This window comes from Lactuca saligna, chromosome 1 (genome assembly GCF_052625555.1).
Source record: "Lactuca saligna cultivar CGN05327 chromosome 1, ASM5262555v1, whole genome shotgun sequence".
Taxonomy (NCBI): Eukaryota; Viridiplantae; Streptophyta; class Magnoliopsida; order Asterales; family Asteraceae; genus Lactuca; species Lactuca saligna.
The window spans coordinates 169,952,099-169,963,363 of NC_136417.1; the positions used below are offsets into that span (position 1 = coordinate 169,952,099).

At 34.9% G+C, this 11,265-nt stretch overlaps 1 protein-coding gene across 3 annotated transcripts; it reads right to left on the bottom strand.

The window, feature by feature from the left end:
* Positions 1–1,937: 1,937 nt before the first annotated feature.
* Positions 1,938–11,028, bottom strand: LOC145046002 (uncharacterized). Of its 3 annotated transcripts, XR_013681934.1 has the most exons (5): positions 10,481–11,028; positions 8,260–8,626; positions 7,067–8,171; positions 6,849–6,977; positions 1,938–2,031 (listed from the first exon to the last, which is right to left on the bottom strand). XR_013681934.1 is itself a non-coding variant. In XM_078994287.1 (4 exons), exons 1-4 carry the CDS (start codon positions 10,893–10,895, stop codon positions 6,948–6,950), a joined length of 1,917 nt encoding a protein of 638 aa, XP_078850413.1. In that variant the 5' UTR covers positions 10,896–11,028; the 3' UTR covers positions 6,778–6,947. The 3 variants fall into 3 exon arrangements, 2 of the variants coding, with proteins under 2 accessions (XP_078850413.1, XP_078850421.1); XM_078994287.1 differs by lacking the exon at positions 1,938–2,031 and having other exon boundaries at positions 6,778–6,977; XM_078994295.1 differs by lacking the exons at positions 1,938–2,031; positions 10,481–11,028 and adding an exon at positions 8,714–10,458 and having other exon boundaries at positions 6,778–6,977.
* Between the last annotated feature and the right edge of the window lie 237 nt (positions 11,029–11,265).

Here is an 11,265-nt window from a genome sequence, read left to right on the forward strand (position 1 = left end):
AACCTTCACTTCATACTTCATACTTCATATTCATACCAAATTACCAAATTGCCCCCGAAAGCATCCATTCCAATTTCCATGGTGATCAAGATGCCATCATCCAATGTAGCAGCCGACATGTGTTCTTCCGATTCGCTCTCATTAACCGGTCTCGTATGCACTCAAGAACAATACACAACTAAACCCCAACCGCCACGTCATCATCCTAGAAAAACCACAAAGATATCAGAAAACGATATTAATTTTGAGTTCAGTTACTCTGCAAAATCACCAAAAGATGATGACCAATCGCAATCACAAGTACATGGAAACGTGACCATGAGAGATATTTTGGAGCCAAGAAAAAGTGGAGGGATTTCTTCGAAAAAAAATAATAAAAAAGAAATTGGAAAAAATGGAAATAAAGAGGAGAAAAACGGTGGATTTGGGAAGAAGATTATGCAGTCGATTACAACACCATGTAGAAGTTGCAGTGCGGTTGAACCATCTACGGTTGTTAAAAAGACAAATATTGTGCAACAGATTTAAACGTATTATTATTATTATTATTATTATTATTATTATTATTATTATTATTATTACTAATTTTTTTCGATACAAGATTTGAATTATTAATGATTATGTTATTGTTAAATTAGATGGAAAAAAAAAAGTTGGATCTTGAGTACATTGCTATTTCTTGCTTATCGAAATGGATGTTGTAAATATTTCCTATGAAATAATTATCAGATAAAATATATTATCTGGTTACTTTTATAAAATAAAATTATAAGGGAATACACAAAATTAGGTTCTAATTCACAAACATATAATAAATGATAGCTGCTTTAAGATCAATACAAAATCAAAAAAAAAAAAATGTGTAATAGAACGGCCATTAAAAGTTAAAAATTACATGAATGGTCCCTATGGTTTGGGGTAATTTGCACGTTTGGTCCGTAGCTTTTTTTTTAACTCGGAAGGTCCCTAGAGTTTGTTTTTGTTGCGCACTTGGTCCCTGTCTTACCTAAAAAGACTATTTTGTGATTTTGTCTTTGATTTTTTAATTTATTTAAATAAAGTGAGTTATGTAAGGTAAGGTAAAAGTGAGGTTGGGGTCTGTTTATTTAAATAAATTAAAAAATCAAGGGCAAAAAAGTTTTTTTAGGTATAACAGGGACCAAGCGCACAACAAAAAAAACTGTAGGGACCTTCCAAGTTAAAAAAAATAAGTTAGGGACCAAACATGCACATTACCCCAAACCATAGGGACTATTCGTGTAATTTACTCAAGATTAAAATAAACAAAAGATTTTCTAGTTATTTTTAGAAAACAAAACTGCATTTTTGATAGAAATCAAAAATTATATTTGAATGATTAAAAAATGTAAATAGAAACAGGTTATATTGCAGATTTAAATTCCACCCATGATGGAATGAAAATTAAGAAAACATAAGGAATCATTTTCCTTCAGGAATTGCCCATTCCATTCCAACAAAACAAACAGTTTTTTTCTCATTCCATTCCTTCCTCAATTAGGTGTGAAAGCACACACACAATAATACAGGTGAAGTCAACTAACTGGTCAAGGTTAGATAACTAGAGTCAAGTAGGTGAAATGAACATGGGCTATGGATCTTTAAGTCATTTCCCTTATTAATTCGGTTATCAGTTTTAGGTGAAAATTGATTTGTATTTGAATGATTCTGCTATAAATGGGTGATTTTTTTTTTTTCTGAAATACAATGTTGTAATAGGAAGAAATAAAAGTATGATGCTATAAATAATAAAGAAATCAATGAAAGTGCATTGCTATTTCTTGCATAATACGGTTGGATTCAATTTCAACCCTCATAACTCTTTAATGAAGTATAAAGCACTTAAAAACATGAATAATCTACACACACACACACACACAAAAAAAAAAAATTGAAGGAAAAGAAGATAGAATGGTCACCTGTATATGCTTGTGATTCGAGTGATAGCCACTTCTCTTTATATGCTTATGAAGATATGAAGAAGCATTTATCTTCAAATCAATTGGTTACATTCTGGAAAAAAAAGCCAAAACAAATCATAAAATGATGGACATTGAGAGGCATAATACAAATTTACAACCCTAAGAAAAAAAAAGATAAAAACTGAATAATATTGTGTTTGGCATGCATTGAAGTGGGGCTAGTACTAAGGTCAATGGGACTCTTGTATGTTGAAAAGACGTGAATGCCCTCCTCTGGAAATAAAGCCAAAACAAATCAGAAGGACATTCATGTATTTTACCTACATACTTGAGTTGACAATATGCATTTGTTTTTCTAATAAGTTATGTATTTTTAAAGGTAAAACAATGATAGTTTTTAGATTAATCCTCAGTAAAGAATTTATAAGTCTTTGCTTATAAATATAGGACCCTAAAATAGGTTTCTTTGCTCTTTTTCATTCTTTAGGTTATTCTTCTGTTTTCTGACCTGACATGGCGTCCACGTGGCAAAAACTGACACCTCAGAAAATATATGAAAAAATCACAACTGCAGGATTTCTTGTAATTATTTGTATTACAACAATTAAATAGTTAAATGCTTATATTTATAATCTAAAGAAATAAGTGTTCAATATAACTATAACAGTGAAAATTGTTTTTGTATTTTGATGGCATTGTTATAATTGAGTAGATTTTCAAGGTACAGTGTTATAATAGGAAGAAATGAAAGTAGGATGCTATAATAGACAGATAAATGAAAGAAGTTTGCTAATTTTTTTTTTTTTTTTTTTTTTTTTTGCATCTAACCCTATTAAGTAATATGTTTAATGGAAAACTAAAACTGGGTTGTAACATAAACGAAAAGATCATGAAAAATATTAAGGAAGAAAACCCACGTTGCGTGAGAGAAATCGTTGACATACACAATTAATGAGAGTGAACTAAATGAAATAAAATAATAATATCGACTCAACTATTCTCTAGTGTTATAGGGACACCGAGTGTATTTGCCTCATAAATAACATGAATTCCTCAAGATCACAAGTAAAACTTGGTTATTTATTCTTTTGCTTGTTTAGAACTTCAAAAAAATAATAAATAAATAAACCGTATCATCAAAGTGGCCCACGTGGGATAATATTTTGGGTGTGCCAGGCACCTCATGTGTGGAATTTCACTCCTCAACCACTAGGTTCCCATAGTGGGGACCACTTTTAAAAAATAGCAGGGTTAGCGGCCGCCTAGGCGATAGGCGGTCTGCAACTGATTACGATTAGGGGTGCTTGGTGGAAATTGGTCAATATCGGTCAAACTCAGGCTAGGCGGTCCTTGGTGGTTCTTGACGGTCCTTGGCGGGAAGAATTTAAAAAATTCAAAATTTCAAATATTATACCAAAATCTTCAAAACTTCAAAATTTTAAATATTTAAATATTCAAATTTTCAAATATTATACCAAATATTTCAAAATTTAAAATTTTTAAATTTTCAAATACTATTTTTCTTAGGATATATTAAGTTTTAAAATAGTTTTATTAGTAATTTATGGTCCCCGATTAATCCCCACCAAACTGATTAATCGCTTGACCCCACCGCCGCGCTACTGCTGAGGGATTTTTCCAACCTTGAAAAATAGTAATATAAGGTAGTAGTTGGTTACATTAAGTGAGGATAAAAGTCATGTATGAGATACACAAGGGTTGAATGAATCACCTCTAGAAAGAATTAACCAAAGGCACAATCATAAAAAAGTTTTATCTTGATTTTCATGATATCATCACATGTTTTATTGGGATGAGGAAAATGAAGCTAGAATCAATGAATGGGGCAAAGAGTAAGTCTAAAAGGAGACCACTTGAAGGCAACAACTTGAGTTCCATACGAGATGAAAGTCCCTTCATTTCAAAGAATATCATATTTGGAGTCATATATCGAGTGGGAGACAAAGATGGAGTTCATCTTTGATCACCATGAATACTCCAATTTGAGTTTTCCAAGCACTAACATAGTAGGATGAACTTGTGATTACTAGGTGGAGAAATAATGAAGACTTATTGAGACTTGGATGCAATGAAGATCATGAGGGGAAGTTTTGTACCGAGTCGCTTCTTTCTTGATCTTCACAATAATTTTAGAATCTAAAGCAATACAAAAAGTGTACGTCTATGTCAAAGAAATGGAAAGGGGGATCAAGAAGCTACTATGCCAAGATCTTAACGTTTAAATTTTGAAATTTAAGATCATGTTGAAATGTACAATTACATTCAAGAGGGGGTCGTGGCCGGTTAGACACAACTGGTTGGGGGCTAATGTCGCCTCCCTGATGAGCCCATAGTAGGATTAAACCAGTTGGCATGTTTACCTGGGTAGGCTGGTCTCGTGGTTCTAAGGGGAACATCGAGACGCACGAGCAAGGAAGACTGTCGAATTTAAGTCTGTTACAAGTGGTATCAGATATGCGTTCGAGCAAATGGGACATACGTTAAGTTAGTTGTGCTCTTTCGTGGTATCCATAGAGGCGGACTAGAGGGGCAACCTACCTAGAGGGTACCTACCGAAGACTGCTCCACCTCCTCGCATAAGTCCAAGAGTAGATTGGGGGTAGCCACATGCCGAGGATCCTGACCCTATGTCTATGCGGGATCAGGGAGTGCGGTGCGTAACTGTACGTGATGCTGATCGAGATTGAAGGGGACAAGAGTTCTTCTCCTGTTGCACGAGGACGTGCTATAGTTTAGCAGTGGGAGAATGTCACAACCAAAAGTTGGCGTGACCATATTAACCAAAGAGAAAGAAGGTGATGTCGTTGGTTAGCTTGTCATTGAGATCTATGGGGCCCTATTAGTCTATGAGGGCATCATTAGTCTAGTCGTTTCCGTTTGGCTGAGTCAAATGCTAGAGGGCTAAACTGTGAAGGGGACCGTAGGGCTAGACACAACTGATCGAGGGCTAATGTCGCCTCCCTGATGAGTCGATGGCAGGGCAAAACCAGTTGACATGTGTACCTGGGTAGGCTAGAGTCATGGTTCTAGTGGGAACCTCGGGATGCCACACTAGCAAGGAAGAGTGTCGGATTTAATTCTATGACAGTAAGGTATCTTATAAGCTAGCTTCTTATTTGAGCTTATTGCAACGTAGTGTTTGGTGAGACCAATAAAGTAGTTTGTAAGATAGCTTTGTAAAAAGCAATATGATATAGCTTATAAATAAGTTCATACGGCTTTTTCTATAAGTTTTCCAAATATACCCTTATACCCTAATATATCTAAATGTCCTTTTATGTCATTTTACATTTGCCATCTTGGCTTAGAAGCTAGTTTTTACCAAATATTATTACTTTATCAACTACCAGCTAGCTTAGCTTTACAAGAAAAAATTAACTTTTCAACTAGTTTAAAACCATGAAACCGAGCCAACTCCATTGAATTTGAATTCATTACTTATTCCTCAACAACTTAATTTTGATGGAAAGAAAAAAAAAAAAGATGAATTAGAAAACAGATTTACGAAATGGTAATTTAGATAAAAAAAAAAAAAAAAAAAAAGAAAATGCACTCATAAATCGAATGCACACGAAGGCAATGCTAAACATATAGAGAAACAAACCAACAAAGAGAAGCATAAGATGACTTTTTAACATGGTAATTAAGTTTTGTTACCTATTCGAAAACGAGTTCCAACACAACGTTCCTAATAGCTTCAAAGAGGGGTGTTCCTTTCAAGTTCTAGAGTGCATCAACGACAATGCTTACAAACTAGATTTTCTTGGTAAGTATATTGGTTTGATTTTCCATTCACAGTTTGAGTCATTTTGATGTGGATTTCGATTTGATGACAAATCACTTTCAAAAGAAAAGAAATGACGCATATAAGGCATGACTACAAAAGATCACATTTAAGATCCAAATAACGGTTGCAAGAGCATGAGCTAGAGCATTCAAGGAGACAATAAGCACATTGGATAAAAAAAAAAAAGTTTGGGCTTAGAGAATACGTGGAGACCCATTGAAGGTTATAAATGTCTTCCACAAGTTGGATCTTGATAGCTCAAATGAGGAATGATGCAGAGCGTTTTAAAAGACCATTTTATTTTATATATTTTATTCATTTAATATTTGTCTTTATCGTCTTAAAAGAAAAATACTTACGAGCTATACGGATTAAAATAGTTAGGGGATCGTGTCTAGGTTCATAGATTAAATGAGTAAGTTTCAATTCGTCAAAGTTAACTAAACTAAAGCTGTAATGAGAGGACGATTGAGAAGGAAATGAGAAGATAGGTGAGGTTAGAATTGAATGAGTTAGCTTATGCAGAAGACAAGGGTGTGATGGCTTAAAATCAGGGTAGTGGAGTAGTATTAGTAGTTTAGACATTAGATTTATTTCCATAGGTCGAGCATGGTACTAAGTTTTTACCATTTTACTATTGTCCCCCATTTACTTTCAACGTCTTCTGCTACTTGCTTCATTGTTTGTATATGCTTCCTTAGCATTGTGAGTTGACCTTTCATTACCGGAAGATCACTCACGCTCGTGTTTCTTTTTATGCTAGAGGTGATATGTGGAAATGGTTCGCCTCCCAACACCATTCCTCATTCTTATTCTTATGTGACCGGAGTATTGTTACTGTTATAGTTGTGTTAAAACTCTTTTAATTCTTTGTGAAATTTAGTATTATTATCAAGTTATACTATCTTGTGACATTCAAAACTTATCAACTATCACAACGGCCAATTTTCACCACAACATGATAGCAACCATTAGAATGATAATGGTAGGGTAATAAAAAAAAAAAAATAAAAAAAAAAAAAAAAAACATGACCAAATCCATACTTTTAGCATAAGACCACATAAACGGTTTCACATCATAAAGGAGAAACAACTCTAACCACAAAATCATAGAAACTTGCAGCACTTAACGAGGCCATGTCTCTTCTAATACATGTAAACCTCCGCCCTTGGTTAAAGCTCCTAAAAATATAAGCACATCAAGATTTCCCATACTTCTTAATATATCCCTGCAAGTAAGTAAAATATACCCAAATATCAAATTAAGCAGACAATGTCTTCCTTCCATTCTATAATTCACCTTAAAGAGAACACGCACCTCAACAAGTTTCACAAGTTTTGGTTGACACGAAGAAAGATAGAAATCGGTAGCACCTTCGGTGCTTGGAATATTCTCAAATGGTAATGTGCTAAGGACCTTGTCAACAACCTTCTTAACAACCACTTTATGAGCATCCTTGCTAAGTATACCCCCACGCCATGCTGGCTTCACAATCTCCTTAACAAATTCTATAAGAGCACCACGAAAATGTCTAAGTGCTTTTGACTCCCTTTGCATAACAACCTCATCCCCTTTCGCTTCACTAGTTTCTTTAACTTCCCTTTTTGTGGGCCCATCATTTGCTTCACTTGCTTCCATCATATCTCCATTATAAACATGGCTCATATGCATATGCATAGGCTCATTTCCTTTTTCTACGTTTACTTTATTTGAACTTGTATCTTTGTCATGACTAGCAACCGAATGTCTTTCAGAGGCATTATCATTATCATTACCAATATCAATGTCATGTGTTGTCACATTTAGAGGTGGATTGATGTTTTTAGGCGAATGTGTGGTTGAGGTTGAAGGGCCTTGACATGAAGAAGAAAATTTAGAAACCCCAACTCCATAATCCGGTTGATCGATGCTATCACGGATTGGATCATATAGAGTAGATGGAGAAAGACCTTGTGAGAGAAGAAACATTGACCTAAAAGGTTTTGAAGGCTCCCAATCATATTTATAAAACCTTGTTGAATGAGAATCACCAGATAAAACCTTATCCTGATTCTGATTCTGATTTTGATTCTGATACAAATGTTTTGTTTCAGAACCAGATTTGTAATCATTCATGGTTGGAAAGGAATCAGGATTATTCCAAGATGAGGAAGAGGAACTAAACAATAATGAATTACTAGTCCAAACAGAGCTATGGTTTAACGGGGGTATTTTCGTCATTTGAGCAGAAATCGAGGGGGTGTTTTGAGAATTACATTGCTTGTCCTCCTTTGACTCTTTTATATGAAGAAACCTACAAGACTTTCCTTTAATACACCAACCTTTAGCAAAAAACTCGCATACAAGAACTTGTCTTTTGTTTCCTTCTTTGGTTTTTTTCACAGGTGATGAACTTCTAGGCCTTCTCAAAGGCACATCCAATCTGGAAAATCAGGATATTAATACATATCAGGCTTCTAGGGTTCAGAAAATCTAAAGAAAGGAATTTAGTAATGTTTTAGAAAAAGTACCTAACTGGTTGTTTTTGGTGTTTATCATCCATATCTTCATCCTTTGTCCCCTTAGTTTCTTTCTCAGAAGAAGGTGGGAAATTACTATTACCTTCATTTATTTCTTTAGTTTCTTTCTCAGAAAGAGGGGATTGAATAACTTCATTTGACTCCTTAGATTCTTTTTCAGGAGGGAATTTATCATCATCATCATTGGGAACCTGAATCACAGATTTTCCACTCACTTTCACTACTTCAGCTGATACTGATACACCAACAGGATTGCTAGTATTGACAGAAGAAGTTGTAATTCCACCATGATCAGATTCAGAAGGTTCATTATCATTGTCAGTGTAAAGCATGCCACCATCATCTACAGTTGTTTTCCCTGCAAGGGTCCACAGCATGTCAGATTCCAAGTTCATACTTCATAATCCTAAGCAACCAATAGTCATAGTGTGAAAGACGTGAATACCCTTATCATCCTCAAAAACAGCCTTAGAACCCTTCAGAATGCCATTTAAAGTAACATATGATACACACAAAGAACTCCAACTGTGTATCCTTGCAAACTCAAGCAAAAGGGTAAAGAAGAGAACATACATGATACACCCTCTATCCAAAATTTTCCTTTGATGCTCTAAGGCACCTCCTTTTCCATTGAACAACAACTAGTTTGTAATTGTAACAGCATGTACTGTTGTTTCCATGGTTGTATGTTTGGTGATTTGAGTCATGAAATCAGTTCTATCCCTAATTCCCTACACTAACACTACCATAGTTTTTGTTTCTAAACCAACATTTTGTCTCTATCTTATAGGAAAGGAAACTAGTATAATCATTTCGGTTGTTCCATGAGAATAGAAACAACAAAATGATGATTTTTGTGTTAAAGAGTGTTTTTCAACGCTTTTAAGTCGAAGATATGGTTGAGTGGTCTTCCATGTTAAAGATAACTCCATTTTTGGAGAATAAAGGAGACTTTCCAAAGCATGTGAAAGTTGCTAGTTTCTTCTTGTTCTTTGAATTTCAAGTGTCTTGTCAAGATGGAGATGATTAAAATATCGGAGCTTTTTTGTAGTCATAGATATCTAAATGTAGAAGTAAATTTAGATTTATGTCTTATGACACGTGATTACCTTCAATAGTTGTCAAGATTCTTGATAGATGAGGACAGAAGATCAAGTGTGGCAATGTCATGCATAGTTTGCAACCCATAAAGGTTTTTAAGGGATGAAACCCATATTAGGCACGATATAAGCCCAACTAAGGAAGTAAATATCATAGAACTAGATGATGAAACCTAAAAGAAGATCCACATTGAATGGTAAAAGTAGGTATAAGAGGAGGAGCAAATATGAGGGGGAGAAAGATGACAATGTGCATTTATAAGGTAACAAATAAGGTGATTACAACAATCAAATGTAGACAATAGATAAAGACGCTTCATCGAACAAGAACGTTAAGTCATTAACTAGCCAAAGAGAGCAAAGAAAGTTGTAATTGAAGCTCATGGTAAAGCTCACAAGAAGTTTTACTTGAAAATTGGAAATTTGGTGAAGCTACAGGTTAGTTGATGAAGCTACAGGTTAGTTGATGAAGCTAAAGGGAAGGAAAACTAGAGATGATCATTGATCACATTAAATGCATCAGGGATAGAACTAAATCCTTTAGGCATATAAGGATCCCAAGAACCATTGACATTGTATCTGGAAATCGAGCAATTGAAACAGTGAAAGGAATGTAAGGGAACTTATGAGTATGAATATCTTCATTAAGCAAACAGAAAATTTTACACAGAAATGCAGAATCTGAGTGCATGGGTGATGGAATCAACAAGAAAGATAAAAGTATGTAATGTCTAGGGATACTAGTCTGCCTATGGTTATTTGGTTAGTCTGTAAATGTAGGTATGCCCTATAATATTATAAAATTGGTAATTTAATCCTCAAGACAATGAGGATGTTTGATGAATAAGGTATAGAACTTTGTCCGAATCTTCAAGTACAAGAGGATAAAGAACTAGATGCGCCCTCAGTCTTCGTCGATTGACAAAAGCGTAAAACCCTAGAATGAAGCGAATTGGGGAATTGCTTGCATGATCATATAAATTTAGAATTGAAATACGCCAATCTAAGCAGTACTGATAATAACAGAGAAACTAAATCATGGGCATAGCTCAAAACCTAGTTAAGATATCAAAATGGCAAAAGCAGTATTTTAACAATAGAATGATGCGCACCTTTCTCGTGATCTCCATCGTCGATTGGTGGCGATATATCTTCCCGCTTTTCTTCTACTTCTTCTTCCGGTTCTTCTTCTTCTTCTTCTTCTTCTTCTTCTTCTTCTTCTTCTTCTTCTTCTTCCTCTTCCTCTTCCTCTTCTTCGTCAATTTTGACAACAGAATGATGCGCACTTTTCTTTTGATCTTCACCGTCGATTATTGTCGGCAATATATCTTCTCCCTTTTCTTCTACTTCTTCCTCGTCTTCTTCTTCATTGACTTCTTCGTCGGAGACTTCTTCTTCTACTTCTACTTCTACCTCTTCTTCTACTTCTATTTCCTCGTACTCATATTCGTACTCGTACTCGTCGGAGTCGGAGGCAATTGGGGATTTACCAGCCGCCGCAGCGGAGGCGGAGGTGGTTGTAGGCATCAGTCGCGATTGAGATGGCAGTGAAATTTTGTTTGATTTGAGCGAGATCTCGCGAAAGCCTAGTCGTGTGAATCCTCGCCCCGCGGTAGAGTCGAAGTAATTATTTTTCTTGATAAACTTGTGTTTGTTTCAAAGAGGTTTTTTTCTTAATTAAGGTTTGAAACTTGTGTTTGTGTTTTTTTTTTAAGTAATAATCCGCATAAACTAGAGTATTAATAAAAGTAATTATTACTTTTTTTGAAATTTGCAATATAAACAATCATTTCTATTTCATACCTAGTCAATCCGAAGTTAGTGGTTGGTGGGATATGATATTAAGAAGAATCTAACACCGTACATTTCGGGCTGAAATTGTTCTAGAAAAATAAGA